This window comes from Drosophila virilis, chromosome 4 (assembly GCF_030788295.1).
Source record: "Drosophila virilis strain 15010-1051.87 chromosome 4, Dvir_AGI_RSII-ME, whole genome shotgun sequence".
NCBI classification, from domain to species: domain Eukaryota; kingdom Metazoa; phylum Arthropoda; class Insecta; order Diptera; family Drosophilidae; genus Drosophila; species Drosophila virilis.
The window spans coordinates 15,660,365-15,673,778 of NC_091546.1; the positions used below are offsets into that span (position 1 = coordinate 15,660,365).

The 13,414-nt window shown below is 38.1% G+C and overlaps 3 protein-coding genes and 1 long non-coding RNA gene across 4 annotated transcripts in view; 2 read left to right on the top strand and 2 right to left on the bottom strand.

The window, feature by feature from the left end:
* LOC138911284 (uncharacterized) overlaps positions 1 to 13,414 on the bottom strand; it is a 223,617-nt gene that overhangs the window by 73,386 nt on the left and 136,817 nt on the right. Inside the window, exon 4 of the long non-coding RNA XR_011416767.1 lies at positions 13,102 to 13,220. This is a non-coding gene — a long non-coding RNA (uncharacterized lncRNA). The remainder of the gene's footprint in view (positions 1 to 13,101; positions 13,221 to 13,414) is intronic.
* On the top strand, positions 255 to 1,957 carry LOC6627659 (probable basic-leucine zipper transcription factor Q). The gene is made up of 3 exons (XM_032438439.2): positions 255 to 594; positions 656 to 1,086; positions 1,156 to 1,957. The coding sequence occupies exons 1-3, from the start codon at positions 561 to 563 to the stop codon at positions 1,813 to 1,815; spliced, it is 1,125 nt and encodes a 374-aa protein (XP_032294330.1). The 5' UTR covers positions 255 to 560; the 3' UTR covers positions 1,816 to 1,957.
* Positions 2,598 to 4,064, bottom strand: LOC6627658 (lysosomal aspartic protease). The gene has a single exon (XM_002051686.4). The coding sequence runs from the start codon at positions 4,002 to 4,004 to the stop codon at positions 2,790 to 2,792; it is 1,215 nt and encodes a 404-aa protein (XP_002051722.1). The 5' UTR covers positions 4,005 to 4,064; the 3' UTR covers positions 2,598 to 2,789.
* On the top strand, positions 11,106 to 12,780 carry LOC6627657 (tektin-2). The gene is made up of 3 exons (XM_002051685.3): positions 11,106 to 11,434; positions 11,494 to 11,919; positions 12,043 to 12,780. The coding sequence occupies exons 1-3, from the start codon at positions 11,223 to 11,225 to the stop codon at positions 12,698 to 12,700; spliced, it is 1,296 nt and encodes a 431-aa protein (XP_002051721.1). The 5' UTR covers positions 11,106 to 11,222; the 3' UTR covers positions 12,701 to 12,780.

The window sequence follows — 13,414 nt, forward strand, 5'->3', positions numbered from 1 at the left end:
TGCATATATATTAATCTCCTTAGAGTTTTTAATCGACATCCATATACTTGATACACGTAATTAATAGGCTAATATAATAGGCTAATATATAATAATAGGCTTGTAATATCTAAATGTCATCCACATGGACTACAGGCGCAACAAGCCAGCTTGCAGCAGGTGTCATTCCCCTGTGAAAATATCCAATATCTAAGCTTGCAGGCGCCAGTGCTGCCCATCTCTCGCACACATTCACAAATATGGGCCTCTCTTTCGTCAAACCTACGTGAATGTCACGTCGTTTATTCAGTTTTAAGTACAAGGCAAATATTTGAGAGTAAGGAAAAAATCAAATAAATAATTAACAAATAAGGCCTATTCAATGTGTTTGATTCGATAACAAGAAATTCCATAATTCGATATCGTAAACAATAGCATTTGTCATAAACAAAGCCTAGCGCTCGTAGGCCACAAATTCAGCTTCAGTAGAAAACGCAACTTGTGGCTTCGAGTGTGTCGAGCAATAAATGCAGCTGAGGCTAGTGATATAATAAAGTGTGCCTTTAATTTTGAACAATCGAATGGATGCACACGGTGCCAAACGAGCCGCTGAACGTAAGTTGTCAAAATCAAATTAAATCCATTTCTAAATCAGTTTCGATTTCCCTTTCCATAGCCAATGCCTATGAGCAGCTGGCCAAGAAGATCTGGCGTCCCACCATCACTGATTCACAGCTGGCCATGCCCGTTCACATTGATGATTCGCCTCCGCCCGATTCGGAATCCCTCATGGAGCCCAGTGCAGCGGCCACATCTGGTTTCTTGAATGAGGTACTGAATGCACTTTATGGCGATACCACTGGCCATCCGGAGAACGGCAGCTTTAGCTATCATAAGGCAGCCGAGCATTATGCGCTCTCCGGTGACGATTATCAGCCGCAGACGCAGACGCAGCCCCAAGCTCCACAGCAGACCCAGTCATATGCAGCGGGTGGTGCACAGAAATCGCAGCAGCAGCCCCCACCGCCCGGCTTCGAGCGTGGAGCCAAGGCACTCTACGATCGCAAGCAGCCATCAATCATTGGGCACAGCGCACGTCCTGGCGCTGTAAGTTAATTGAATTTAGCTGCCAAAGCTAACAGATCTTAAGAAAATTGCCTTCAACAAATTTTCCAGAGCTCTGCCTACAGTCAGCTGTTGCCGGGACTGCCGCATCAGCAGGGCTCGCATGGAGGCAGCGATCTTAGCGGTCGCGGGGCCGGACCACCAGGCGCCGCTTCCATTAATGAACTTTCGCAGCTGTACTTGCAGCTGTTGCAGCAGCAACTGCCGCAGCAACAGGCACAGCAGCAGCAGCACTTGGTTGCCGGCGCCTCGAACAACATGTCCATGCCCATCTATGGCATGGCCTCGGGCAATGCCAATGACATAACCCAGGTGTATGCCCAGCTGCTGGCGGCCAATTTGCGTCAGAATGCCACACAACATCATCAGCAGCAGCAACTGCAGCACCAGCAACAGCAGCAACAACAGCATCATCATCAGCAGTTGCACCAGCAGCAGCAGCAGCAGCAACAGCAGCAGCAACAACAGCAGCAGCAACAGCAACAGTCCTCCAATGCGGCAGCTGCCGCTATACTCTACGAGGCAATGCTGCAGCAACGCGCGCTGCAGCACCATCAGATGCAGCAACAGCAATTGCAGCAGCAACAGGCGCAGCTACAGCAGCAACAGCAGCAGCAACAGGCCCAACAAATGCCACGCACTCCGCGCGGCATCTACGGCGGCAATTTCTCAGCTGCTGGCAACAAGCCGCCAACGCCGGAAAACAAATAATTAAAAAAAAAAACAATTTTACAAAATTTTTGACAATATGCAGTTTCTCAGGCGTAGCTCTATTCGATTATTTTGCAAATTAATTTTACAATATTATTTTAACATATTTTTACAGAACTCTAATTGTTTATTTCAAATAAAACCAAGCATTTGGCCCATTATTAAATCTCTAGCTATTGTAGAGAGTGGATGAAATCAATCAAGATCTGCTACAGATTCTTATAATAATTTCATATATATATATATATATATATATATATATATATATATATATTATATTGATTTAATTATGGTTTTCGTATGGTAAGATCCATTGATTTGACAGAGCATAGATTTCTTTTCATTACGAAATGTGTAACACATTTAAGAAAAAGGTCTCCGATCACGTCAAGTATATATATTCTTTATCAGTATTAATTAGACTTCTAGCTTAGAAATGTTTCCCACTCATCGTTAAAGACATTTGGTATTTCGGAACAGATTGGATCAGGCAGGTTTATCAAAATATCCTAACTTGGCATTTACATATGTGTTTATCAACATATGAGCAAGATGATCAAAGTCCTTTGAGAAAATTTATATGAGACGTATTTTACTTCGTTTTGCCATTAATTCACTCTTCTTGCTTGAAAAATGAGCTTCAAAAGTTGTTAAAAGAGAAAATTTAATTAACGCTTTTAACTTATTTTGTTAGTTCTACATTGTTAAAAAGAAAACTCTTGAAATTTCATTGAACTTTTTTTGAGTCCAACACACGAAAATAGAATGTTTCTTTGCCATTCGATCCACTTGTTTATTTAGTTAAATAATAGATATGATTTTTTTTTGTATTTTTTATAATGATAATTTTAGTTTGCAGTTGTTTGGTGTAATTTTTCAAACATTTTTATCGTTTAATTTTGATTGTTCCATTTCATTCCATTAAGCTATGATACTCAGTGTAGACTGAGTTTTCATCGAGAATCGTTCGCAGCTTAAGCCACTGGTGCAAAGCCCACGCGATTCTCTCCGAAATCGAATTGTGTATAGAACTGGCCGATAAAGACATCGCCGAGAATCCAAAAGTCGGTGTTGATATACGTGAAGCTGGACATGCAGAAGGTGGTGTTGTTCTCTGTGAAGCTGCTTATGTACGCGGAGGCGGGCAGGTTGAAGATGGTGCCGCCAATGTTAAAGCTAAGCACGGGCAGAGAATCCACCGTGGAACAGTCCACATAGTAGTCACCGTCCATAAGATAGCCACCGATTAGCTGATTGAGCTGCGTATAGGAGCTGCCAGGGCAGGCCAGCAGGGAGGTACCCGTATCGGCAATTGCCTGGCAATTGGAGCAAACAACAAAGCCATTCATCACGGCGCTGGTCACCACAAATTGCCAGTAGCCCTCCTGGGAGACTGGGACATAGGTCAGATTGCCGCTGAAGAGCTGATAATCGACGCCGCCGAGCACCAGCTGGCCGCCGTCCTGGGCGGAGCCAGTGCGTGCCAGATAGAAGCCAAAGCTGGGCTCATCGATCAGACCCTGTTCGTAGAGATTGTAGAAGGGCGGCACCACCTGATCCACGGCAATAGTGCTGTAGCCCATGCCCAGTATGCCATCGAACGGCACGCCAGTGAAGCTGCCATTTGGCTGGGAAATCGCCTCGCCAAACGTCTGACATGCAATGCTCAGGCCATTGATGGTGACCGTATCGGTGGACAGAAAGCCGGTCAGACTGCCCGTGCCATACTGTATGGAGAAGCTCTGGCCGTTGGCCACATATGTGCTGGAGGCGCTCGAATTGTATTGATTGTGATTCTGGCAGGCCACATCGGTGGGCAGGCACTGCACAGATGGCACCCACAGATTCGCAGAGCCCGTATCGAAGACCACATTGAAGTACTGCGGGGGCGTGCCAATGCCAATCACCCCGTAGTAGTCCATATTCTGGTTGTTGGACAGCGTCTCGATTGTGTAGTCATCGCTGCTCTCGCTGCTCTCATCGCTGCTGGAATAATCATAGTTGGGCGCCACATAATCCGGCACATATAGCTCCTGCTGCTGCGGATGGTATTTCTGGTGCAGCCAGCGGGTGGCCGACTTCAGATGCTGGCGTGTCCTCTTGTGCTGGTGCTTGTGTATGGGTACGCGGTGCACCTCAGCGCTGACCAGCGCCACAAGGGCCAACAGCAGCAGCACACACTTGAACATTTTGCTTGGTTGTGATATTTTTTTAAAACTATTTTGTAGCCTTGACTGGGCCACTTTGGCGGGCACTGCGGTCAAACACTGCTTTATATATGCTCGCGATAAGGTTAAAGCTGTTCAGGATTGATCACAGTACGATAAAAATGTTTTAAACTTATCGTTAATTGTGGCATAATTGATAAATAAAGTGATTGATACATAGCTGGGCTTGTATACACGCAGAGAATTAGGTGTAGGTATTCTAAAGTTCATTTATAAAAAAAACTAAATATATTTTGAATAAACTGTGTATTTTTTTCTTTAACTATAAGTTTAACTATTCGATTTTTCACATATTTCCCGGTCGTTTGGGTGGAACAACTTGGACACGCAGTTTCTATAAGGACCAAATTTTACGGCCTTTTTTTGTGTCATTTAAACAATCCGATTTTCACGCATTTTCAGCTTCCACTCTCAATAGAATTTCCACGTTTTTTATTTTATTATCATAAATATTATTTTTATTATCATAAATTTAAAAAAAATAAATTTAACAAATTGAAACTTTGCATGCACTGAAATTAACTGCATTCGCAAAATGTTTTCGCATTGTCAGCATAGAGATCCGGAGATCTAGTAGGCCAGCAGCAGAGCAAATGTAGCACAATGAAACTTGTAAAATGTTATTAAGATACTACACTCCAAAGAACACACACACAAAAATTTATAATAAAAATGTATATATAATTAAGTTTTACACGTTAGGTTACTATAAAAAAATATATTTCAATTTATTATTTTCACTTAACGGCTACTTTTGTTGAGTACATTCAGATTTGCTTCCCGAATATGAACTGATTTATCTAACTGTTGCGGTCGCTTAGCAAACTTCGCTTTGAGAGAGTTTGAGTCAAAATTGAGTGAAGTTTGAGCTGCGTCAGCAATTATGCGTGGGATAGTACTCTGATGGGAACATTGACAGTGGCGTGATATTTAGGGTGAATTGTTTATGTCTACCAAAGGGGGACAGTTTGATCTTGACCAATGTCGATGTTATCACCAGGCTCTTTGTTTACAATATTAGAAATGTTTATAATTGTGCTTATGCTTATGTGCTAAGTTATGTTAAAGGGTGGGTGCGACTATGGATATGTCACTCCCCCAACCATTAGAAAAGTGCCTGTCCTCAGGTGTTTAAGTTTGGATATAGTGTAACATTTTCTTCTTTTAGAATTGGTATATCTCCTATTATTGTAGGTGTTTCTTCTACTTTGGGTTTTTTATATTTTATAATTAATTTCTTAGGTATGCTTTTGAACTTATATGTCAAATACAGTGTTAAACTTATTAATATGATTACAAATATGGTTATTGTAATTATCTGGAATACATTGTTAAATTTTGTATGTGCATTTATAATTTGTTTCGTTTGTACAAACGAAAGTGGTTCTAATTTTATAACATCATTGCTTACGTAAATGCTTTGAGTATAATCTAACATATTGTTTGAAATTGAAATTTCATTAATTTGCAATGAACAATTAAAGATTTTTATTATATTGTTTCCTTCTATTGTTATTTCGTTATTTATACAATTATGGTTTAATATAGTTTTTGGTAAATTCCAAGTTAAAATTATATTTGGTTCTATGTAGTTGATTTGAAAATTTTGCAAAATTTTAGTATAACTACATTCTGATGTTATTTGGTTTAAAATTCCTGTTAAACATTCATTATTAATTAATTTTTTTGTTTCTCTGCTATAAACTTTTTTATCTTGGGTAAAATATTTTTCATGAGCTATTTCTGTCAAAATATTATTATTTTCATCCGGGTATGGAATTATTTCGAATACCGGGCTTTTTATTATTTCTCGAGGAATATGGGATATTATCAGTATTTCGTTTGTATCTGATTTAAACCAAGTGGAAGTTTTTGTATTCAACAATTTCTCAGAATTAACATGCAACAAATAGTCATGTTTTAGTAATTTTGGGTTAAAAATTCCTAATCTTGTGAGCTGCATTCCCATCTCAATGTCTTCTATATATTCTGTAAAGTGTTGTAAGTTAAATATAAGGATATCTAATTTCTTTCCTTTTTGTTTCTCTTGATCTAGTTCGTTCATGATTTCTATTCCTTTGTTTATAGCTTCTATTATGTAATTTAATTCGTTAACCTGAACGCTGTTTTCTGCTAAGTTGCTTATTTTTTGTTCAATTTCTGCTTTGTCTTCTTGATTTAATGTTCCAAATAAGTATTTATATGCTGTTCCTACTATGTTAACTAAACCTCTTTTGCTACGTTTGGCTATTTTTAAGCCGTTTATTTCTCTGTTTAATTTTTCTACTAGGTATTCGATTTGTATAAGGTTATTGAATTCTTTACTTTGTTCAATTAAATTGTTAAAAGTTTCTTCGGTTTTTGTTGAGGTTATTTATTAGTTTTTCTTTATTAGCTTGAGTGTCATACTCTGGTGTACCTGCATATATGAATATGTCCGCTGGTGTTCTGTTAGTCGTTTTGTGCTTTGTTTTATGATTGTACGTGTAGAGTATAGTTTCAAATTTTGTAAGTTTATTTTCGACGTCTGAGTCGCTGTTAATGATTCTTAGTTTTTCGTTAACTGTCTTATGAAATCGTTCTACGTCGGATATACCGTTTTTACTAGTGGTTATATTAATATTTACTGCTTCTGATTTTAGCCATAATTGTAAAGCTGTGCACATAAAAGCTGAGTCTTTGTCTGCCTTTATTTCGATGGGTTTACCCATTTGGTTGAACACTTGTAATATAGCTCGTTTGGTTTCTAGCCAGTCTCTACTTTTTATTTCTATTAATGATGCAAATTTTGAATAGATATCAATGCAAGATAAAAATTGTTTATCTCCTACTATGTAAAAATCCATTACATATTTTTCTCGGATATTAGCGATTTCCGGAGTTATTTCGAAAGTTAATTTTGTATCTCTGTGTTCTGTTTTTGCGATGTTGCAAATCTCACATTCATTTATTAGATTTTGAATTAGATTTTGATAATCTGGGAAATAGTGGGTTTCTTTGAACCAATTGATAGTTTTTTCAATTCCTGGATGTAATAATTCTTTGTGCTTTTTTAATATTAATTCTTTGAATTCTGCGTATGTTTGAAGGTCTATTAATTTTGTACTAGTTTTCATTGCCTTTGTTGAATTATTCGGACTTATTATTTCTAAGTAGGCTTCTTGAAAAATTGGAAAATCTGCTTCGTTGTGGAAGTATAGCACACTTTTCTTTGTGCATAAGTATTCTTTTATTAATTCTTTGGCATGCGTATTAGTCATGTCTTTGTACGTAATTTTTATGTTGGTTTTGTGAAAGTAATTCGTAACTTTTGTTTCGTTCTCGGTTCCTTTTTCAAATTCTATTTGTCGATTATAATAATTAAGTGGTCTTTCTGTGATTTGTAAATGGTTACTGTTGTCTTCTTGAGCACTATGTATTGTTGCTCTTGTGCTAATTGTATCTTCGCCTAAGAAGTTTTCGTTTAATTGAATTCTGGACAGAGCATCTGCCACATAATTTTCTTTTCCTGGGACGTATTTAATTTGGAAATCAAACTCATTTAGCTTGATCTTCCACCTTTGTAATTTCATGTTAGGTTCTTTCATATTATTTAACCAGACGAGTGGTCTGTGATCACTAAGGATTTGAAATTGTCGACCAAAGAGATAGGACCTAAAGTATTTAGTGGCCCAAACGATTGCTAATAATTCTTTTTCAATCGTTGAATAATTTAACTCATGCTCGTTGAGAGTTCTACTTGCATAGCATATAGGCTTATGCTCTTGCGAAAGGACGGCCCCTATTGCCATATTACTCGCGTCTGTAGTTAATGAAAATGGTTTTTCGAAGTTAGGGTATATTAAAATTGGGTCGGATGTTATGAGTACTTTTAGCTTTTCAAACGCTAGCTCGTAGTCTCTGTCTTTTATATTGATTTTTGCTCCCTTTTTTAATTTAAGTGTTAATGGTTTTACTATATTAGCGAAATTTGGTATAAATTTCCTATAGAAACCACATAATCCTAGAAATGATTTAATTTCTTTTGGGGTTTTTGGAATTGGGAATTTGACAATTGCTTGTATCTTGTTGGGATTTGGTTTTATACCCTCAGTTGTGATGATGTGACCGAGAAATTCAGTTTCTTTTCTCATAAACTCGCATTTATCCAACTGTAGTTTTAAGTTAGCTTCTCTAAGCTTCTTAAATACCTTTTGTAGCGACAAAATGTGTTCCTCCAATGAAGTGGAAAAAATAATAATGTCGTCTAAGTAGACCAGACAATCTTTAAAAATTAAATCTTCTAAGAGATTGTTCATACAACGTTGGAACGTTGCAGGTGCATTCTTAAGACCAAATGGCATGCGAGTGTACTCGTAATGGCCATGTTTAGTCGAAAATGCGGTCTTGGGTATTGAACCAGGATCCATTTGGATTTGGTGGAAGCCTTTGGCTAGATCAATGGTTGTGAAATATTGACATTTTCCAAGTTTGTCTAATATTTCATCCATGATCGGGATAGGGTATTTATCATTAATAGTTAGTTCATTGAGATTGCGGTAATCTATGACTAACCGGAATTTTTGCTTTCCAGATGCATCGTTTTTCTTTGGAACGATTATTACTGGTGAGCAGTAAGGGGATTTGGATTTACGTATGATATTTTGTTTTATCATATCGCTTATTTGTTTATTTACTTCCTCATCGTATATTTGAGGATATTTGTATGGACGCTTGTAAATTGGGTCCTCATGTTTCGTTAGAATTTTGTGTTTAATTGTACTAGTGAAAGTCAAATTGTCACCTTCATGGTACTGGATATCACGAAATTCATGTAAAACTTTTTTTATTTTTTCTTTTTCTTCTGAGTTTAGGTGCTCTAGCCTAAACTCATTGTTTTCTATTAATTCATTATTAATAGCGAAGTTAAATGGTCTGTCCTCTGTTGAGGGTGGATCAAGGCACTCTTGTGCGGTCATGTCCTCTTCGACCTCTTCGTCATTATATCTAAAACAAAAGTTAAATTCTCCTAAGGTTACGGATCCTTGTGCATAGTCTATTTTTGCTTGACATGCCTCAAGGTATTCTCTCCCAATCAGAACATCATAATGCTCTGAGAAGTCGTGAATATAGAATTTTTGTTTGCTCGGACAAATTTTGCTTGCTCCTAATCGTATACTTTGTTTTAATTCAATAACACCATTTATGGTGTGAACCTTTAATGTTTCGTTGTAAACTGGAAAATTTAAGCGGTTTGTTTTCATTAGATTTATGGTTGAACCTGTGTCGATGACACATTTTAGAACTTCGTCATTCATAATCAATTTTATGAATGGATTTCTTCTGTTTGTTCCGAGGCTTGCTGATGAAAATTTTCGGATGTATCCATTTTCATCTGCCCACTGTTACTATCTCTTTGACGTTTAGTCGGAGGGTTTGGTGCATTCAAGCGTGAATGGGACTGATTTTGGTAGTTTAAGGGATTTTGGTATCTACCTTGACTTAATTTCTGTTGGAACTCGTGGTGAGCTTTCTGATTGTCTTCGGACTTATTATGCTGTTTATTTTGTGCGTGATAACTCTGATTCGTGTTGGAATAGCCACTTGAAATGGTGGTTGGGTTAGCATTTTGCTGATAATTTCCCATGTTCCTACGATTGTTATTTGGATTTCCCTGAACATTATTATTTTTAGGTTTTTCAGTAACGCTATTTTCATATAATCCCTCTCTTTGAGCTACTTGCTTTAGTTTTTGTGTCGACGTAATGTCGTGTCTGGCTAACATCATGAAAAGCCTATCTGGTAATTTTTTTGTAATAACATCTTTGATTGTGTTATTCATAGCATTTGTATAAAGGGTTGTATTGCTAGGTATATTTTCTAGTGCTAACTTATTTAAAATAACAAAAGATTTATTCTCGAGCTCCTCGATGAACTTACGGACGTTTCCTTGGTAATTCGTGTTGTATAAGCGTCGAAGGAGTTCTTCAAATGGTGTCTGCACTTTGTATTCTTCAATCAATGCGTTTCTCAGCTCCTGCCAAGTGTTGGCTGCTGTCCTTTGTGATATTCTCTGAGCATCTCCTGTGACTTGCAATTCGATGGCTCCGTATAAGATGCTATGTTGTCTAACATCTCGGGTTGGATACAGGTGTAGGATGTAATCTATCCTTTTAATGAAGGCGTTTAGTTGATCCGTTGATCCGTCAAAGCTTGGCACCTGTCTAAGTTGTGAAAGGGCCTGGTTGAGGTGTTGTTCTGATAATTCCATTGTCATCTTGGTGTAATACACTTTTTTTGAATAGTTTTGAGTTTGTAGGTTTGAACTTTATTGTTCTTTGATTTTGCACTTTTATTTTAAGTTAAAGTTTGTGATGGATTATTGTGTAAATGTTTTTTTTTTTTTTTGTGTGTGTGTCTTAAAAAGACTCAGTAATAACGTATTGCAGGGATCAAACGATATGCAAAGCCAGTCGTTATTAACTGTAGTAGCTTTATTGCCCAAAGGGTCAATATTATTAAGCTACTAATGACCCGAAGGTTCTTGTGCGGATACGTATTCGAGAAAATTTTTATTACACTCCGACAACACTTTCGGTCGCGATTGTGCGTTAGATCTGGGAATTAATTATCCTTTAGCGATCTTTAATTTTTCCCGACGTATCCTACCGGCTGCGCCAATTAAGTTTTACACGTTAGGTTACTATAAAAAAATATATTTCAATTTATTATTTTCACTTAACGGCTACTTTTGTTGAGTACATTCAGATTTGCTTCCCGAATATGAACTGATTTATCTAACTGTTGCGGTCGCTTAGCAAACTTCGCTTTGAGAGAGTTTGAGTCAAAATTGAGTGAAGTTTGAGCTGCGTCAGCAATTATGCGTGGGATAGTACTCTGATGGGAACATTGACAGTGGCGTGATATTTAGGGTGAATTGTTTATGTCTACCAAAGGGGGACAGTTTGATCTTGACCAATGTCGATGTTATCACCAGGCTCTTTGTTTACAATATTAGAAATGTTTATAATTGTGCTTATGCTTATGTGCTAAGTTATGTTAAAGGGTGGGTGCGACTATGGATATGTCACTATATATATATATACAAAAATATAAAATATATAAAAATTGCAAGAAAATAAAAAAAAAATATTATAAAAACCAATAATAATACATAAATAAAAACTAAACGAATTCAAAATGACTTTTCATGCGATATCGACACAGGAAAAGCCGTTCCTGAAGCTGGCGATGCCTGACTGGCGTGCCCGAGTTAGTAGTCTTTGTAATGTGGCCAGTGCACACTGTGCCGATACCTTCGACTTGCGATATTCATCGAGTAAGCTGCGCAATGAGACGCGCATAGAGCGCCGCTGGTCGAGAAACGAGACGAACACAGCGCTGGACGATCGGTAAGTTGTGCGAGGCCTTTGCGATTGCCAGTACACTGAGATTTGATATTTGTGCACAGCATTTTGGAGGTCACGAGCTGGCGTGAGATCATTTCCAAGGCATTTGAGCGCCTGGAGAACGAAATTAATTTGCTGCAGGGGGCGAAAACGGCGGCAGAACAAGAGGTGGATCGAGAGTCACGCCAAATATCGGTAATAAAAGATATGCTTAGTCTGCGCGACAATCGCACCGCATCCGAGCTGACCTACGACAAGGCAAGCTTTGAGATCAAAAATGAACTGGTCTTATTGGAAAACAATCGGCGTTTGCTGTCGGAACTAATCCAGAAGGCATGGGAGAAGCTTTTACATCTCGAGGAGGTGCGCGTCAAGGTTGAACAAGAATGCAAGAACAAGCTGGAGACCATAGAGATTGACAGTGCACAAAGGTCGCTAGACAGCAATTCATCTAAAATATCCTACAAAGTGGAGGCTATTCCCCGAGAGTGAGTAAAGAAATTGGGGGTTTCTTAAAGTTGCAGTGCGTTCTTTTTGGTTCATTGAAGGAATATGACTACATCTTAAGGTTTCTCATAATGGCCTTCTTATAAAAATCTGAATATTTGCAGCTTCCGGACATATAGTGCATGGTTGGAGCATACACATAATATAAAGACATCGGTGGAAGACGAACTGGTCGATGCAGCTGCCATGCGGGAGGCGCTGCACTTGTGTAGCGTAAAGGCACGCAGCATTCTGGCTGGCCAGGATGTGTGTACCGAAGCCTCTATACGCATTCGGGTTTTCCAGACTCAGCAAGTGATCAGCGAGCTGGAGTGGAAGCAGATGAGGCTGGGCGAAGAGATGAAGGTGGCCGTCTGCGAGATTCAGACCCTGGAGAATGAAGTGCGCGATGTAGCAAATGACATACGTTTGGCCGAGACGCGACTGGAGAATCGTGCCCAACGATGCAAAACTGAACTGTGCCGGGACAATGCACACGATCTGCTGAGCCAGGAGGTGGAAAAGCTGCGCGAGATTCGTCGCTGTCTGCAGAACAAGCTGGATGAATTGAGGTTCAATTGGCAAATAATATCGGAGCATGCACAAAAGATCAGCATTGATCTGGATAAGAAGCAGCATACGCTGATGAATGACAAACAAATGCTGGTTGAGCGACAGCACTTTAAGAATGACGAGGCTGGACTGAAGTTGCCAAGTTCGAGTCCCCAGACCGATCGAAATATAGCTCTCACATGCACTGAGAATATTACTGAAAAGAACTAAGAGTGCATTGAATAATGTAATATAATCATTTTTACTTTTAATAAAGTGTCGGAATGAATAGTTGTAAACTGTTGGGAAGAAGTTTCTTCTTTTATCATAGGAAATTTCATATAAATATAATATATATATATATTGCTTTGCACCGCATTCGTAAACGTTTCAATTTGATATAAGATGTTTCCATATACATAAGATGTTACATATTTAATCATAATTATATTATTTTGTATTATAATACATGCCTTACAAATTAAATATAATGAAACTCAAACTCGCATTACAGCGTATTTACAATATCGTGCCACCCTAAACGCACTTTAATTTAGCTTTGCTTTGCATTCGTAAACGTTTAAATTAGTTTCGTATATCAACAAATAATATATATTTATGCACAAACTCACCAATATTGCGGTAATTCTAGACGATTACAGGGTATATCTCCGGTCACGCCATCTTACGAGCACTTATCAATTTTGTTTTGCGTCGCATTCGTAAACGTTTTAACAACGGCAGCAGCTCTCTAGCAAATGAAAATAAAACAGTTGATTAATTTTTAAAGTATTATTCATACTTTTCAATTTAATTTTTTTTAATTTAATTCATGACAAACAACTCCTAAATTTTTTCAGTGTTGTCATGCGTTGTTGTCGTTCAATAAAAAACCACTAAGCTACTGCGCACTCTTAACGTGCTCTAGAATTACACGTGCTAAGC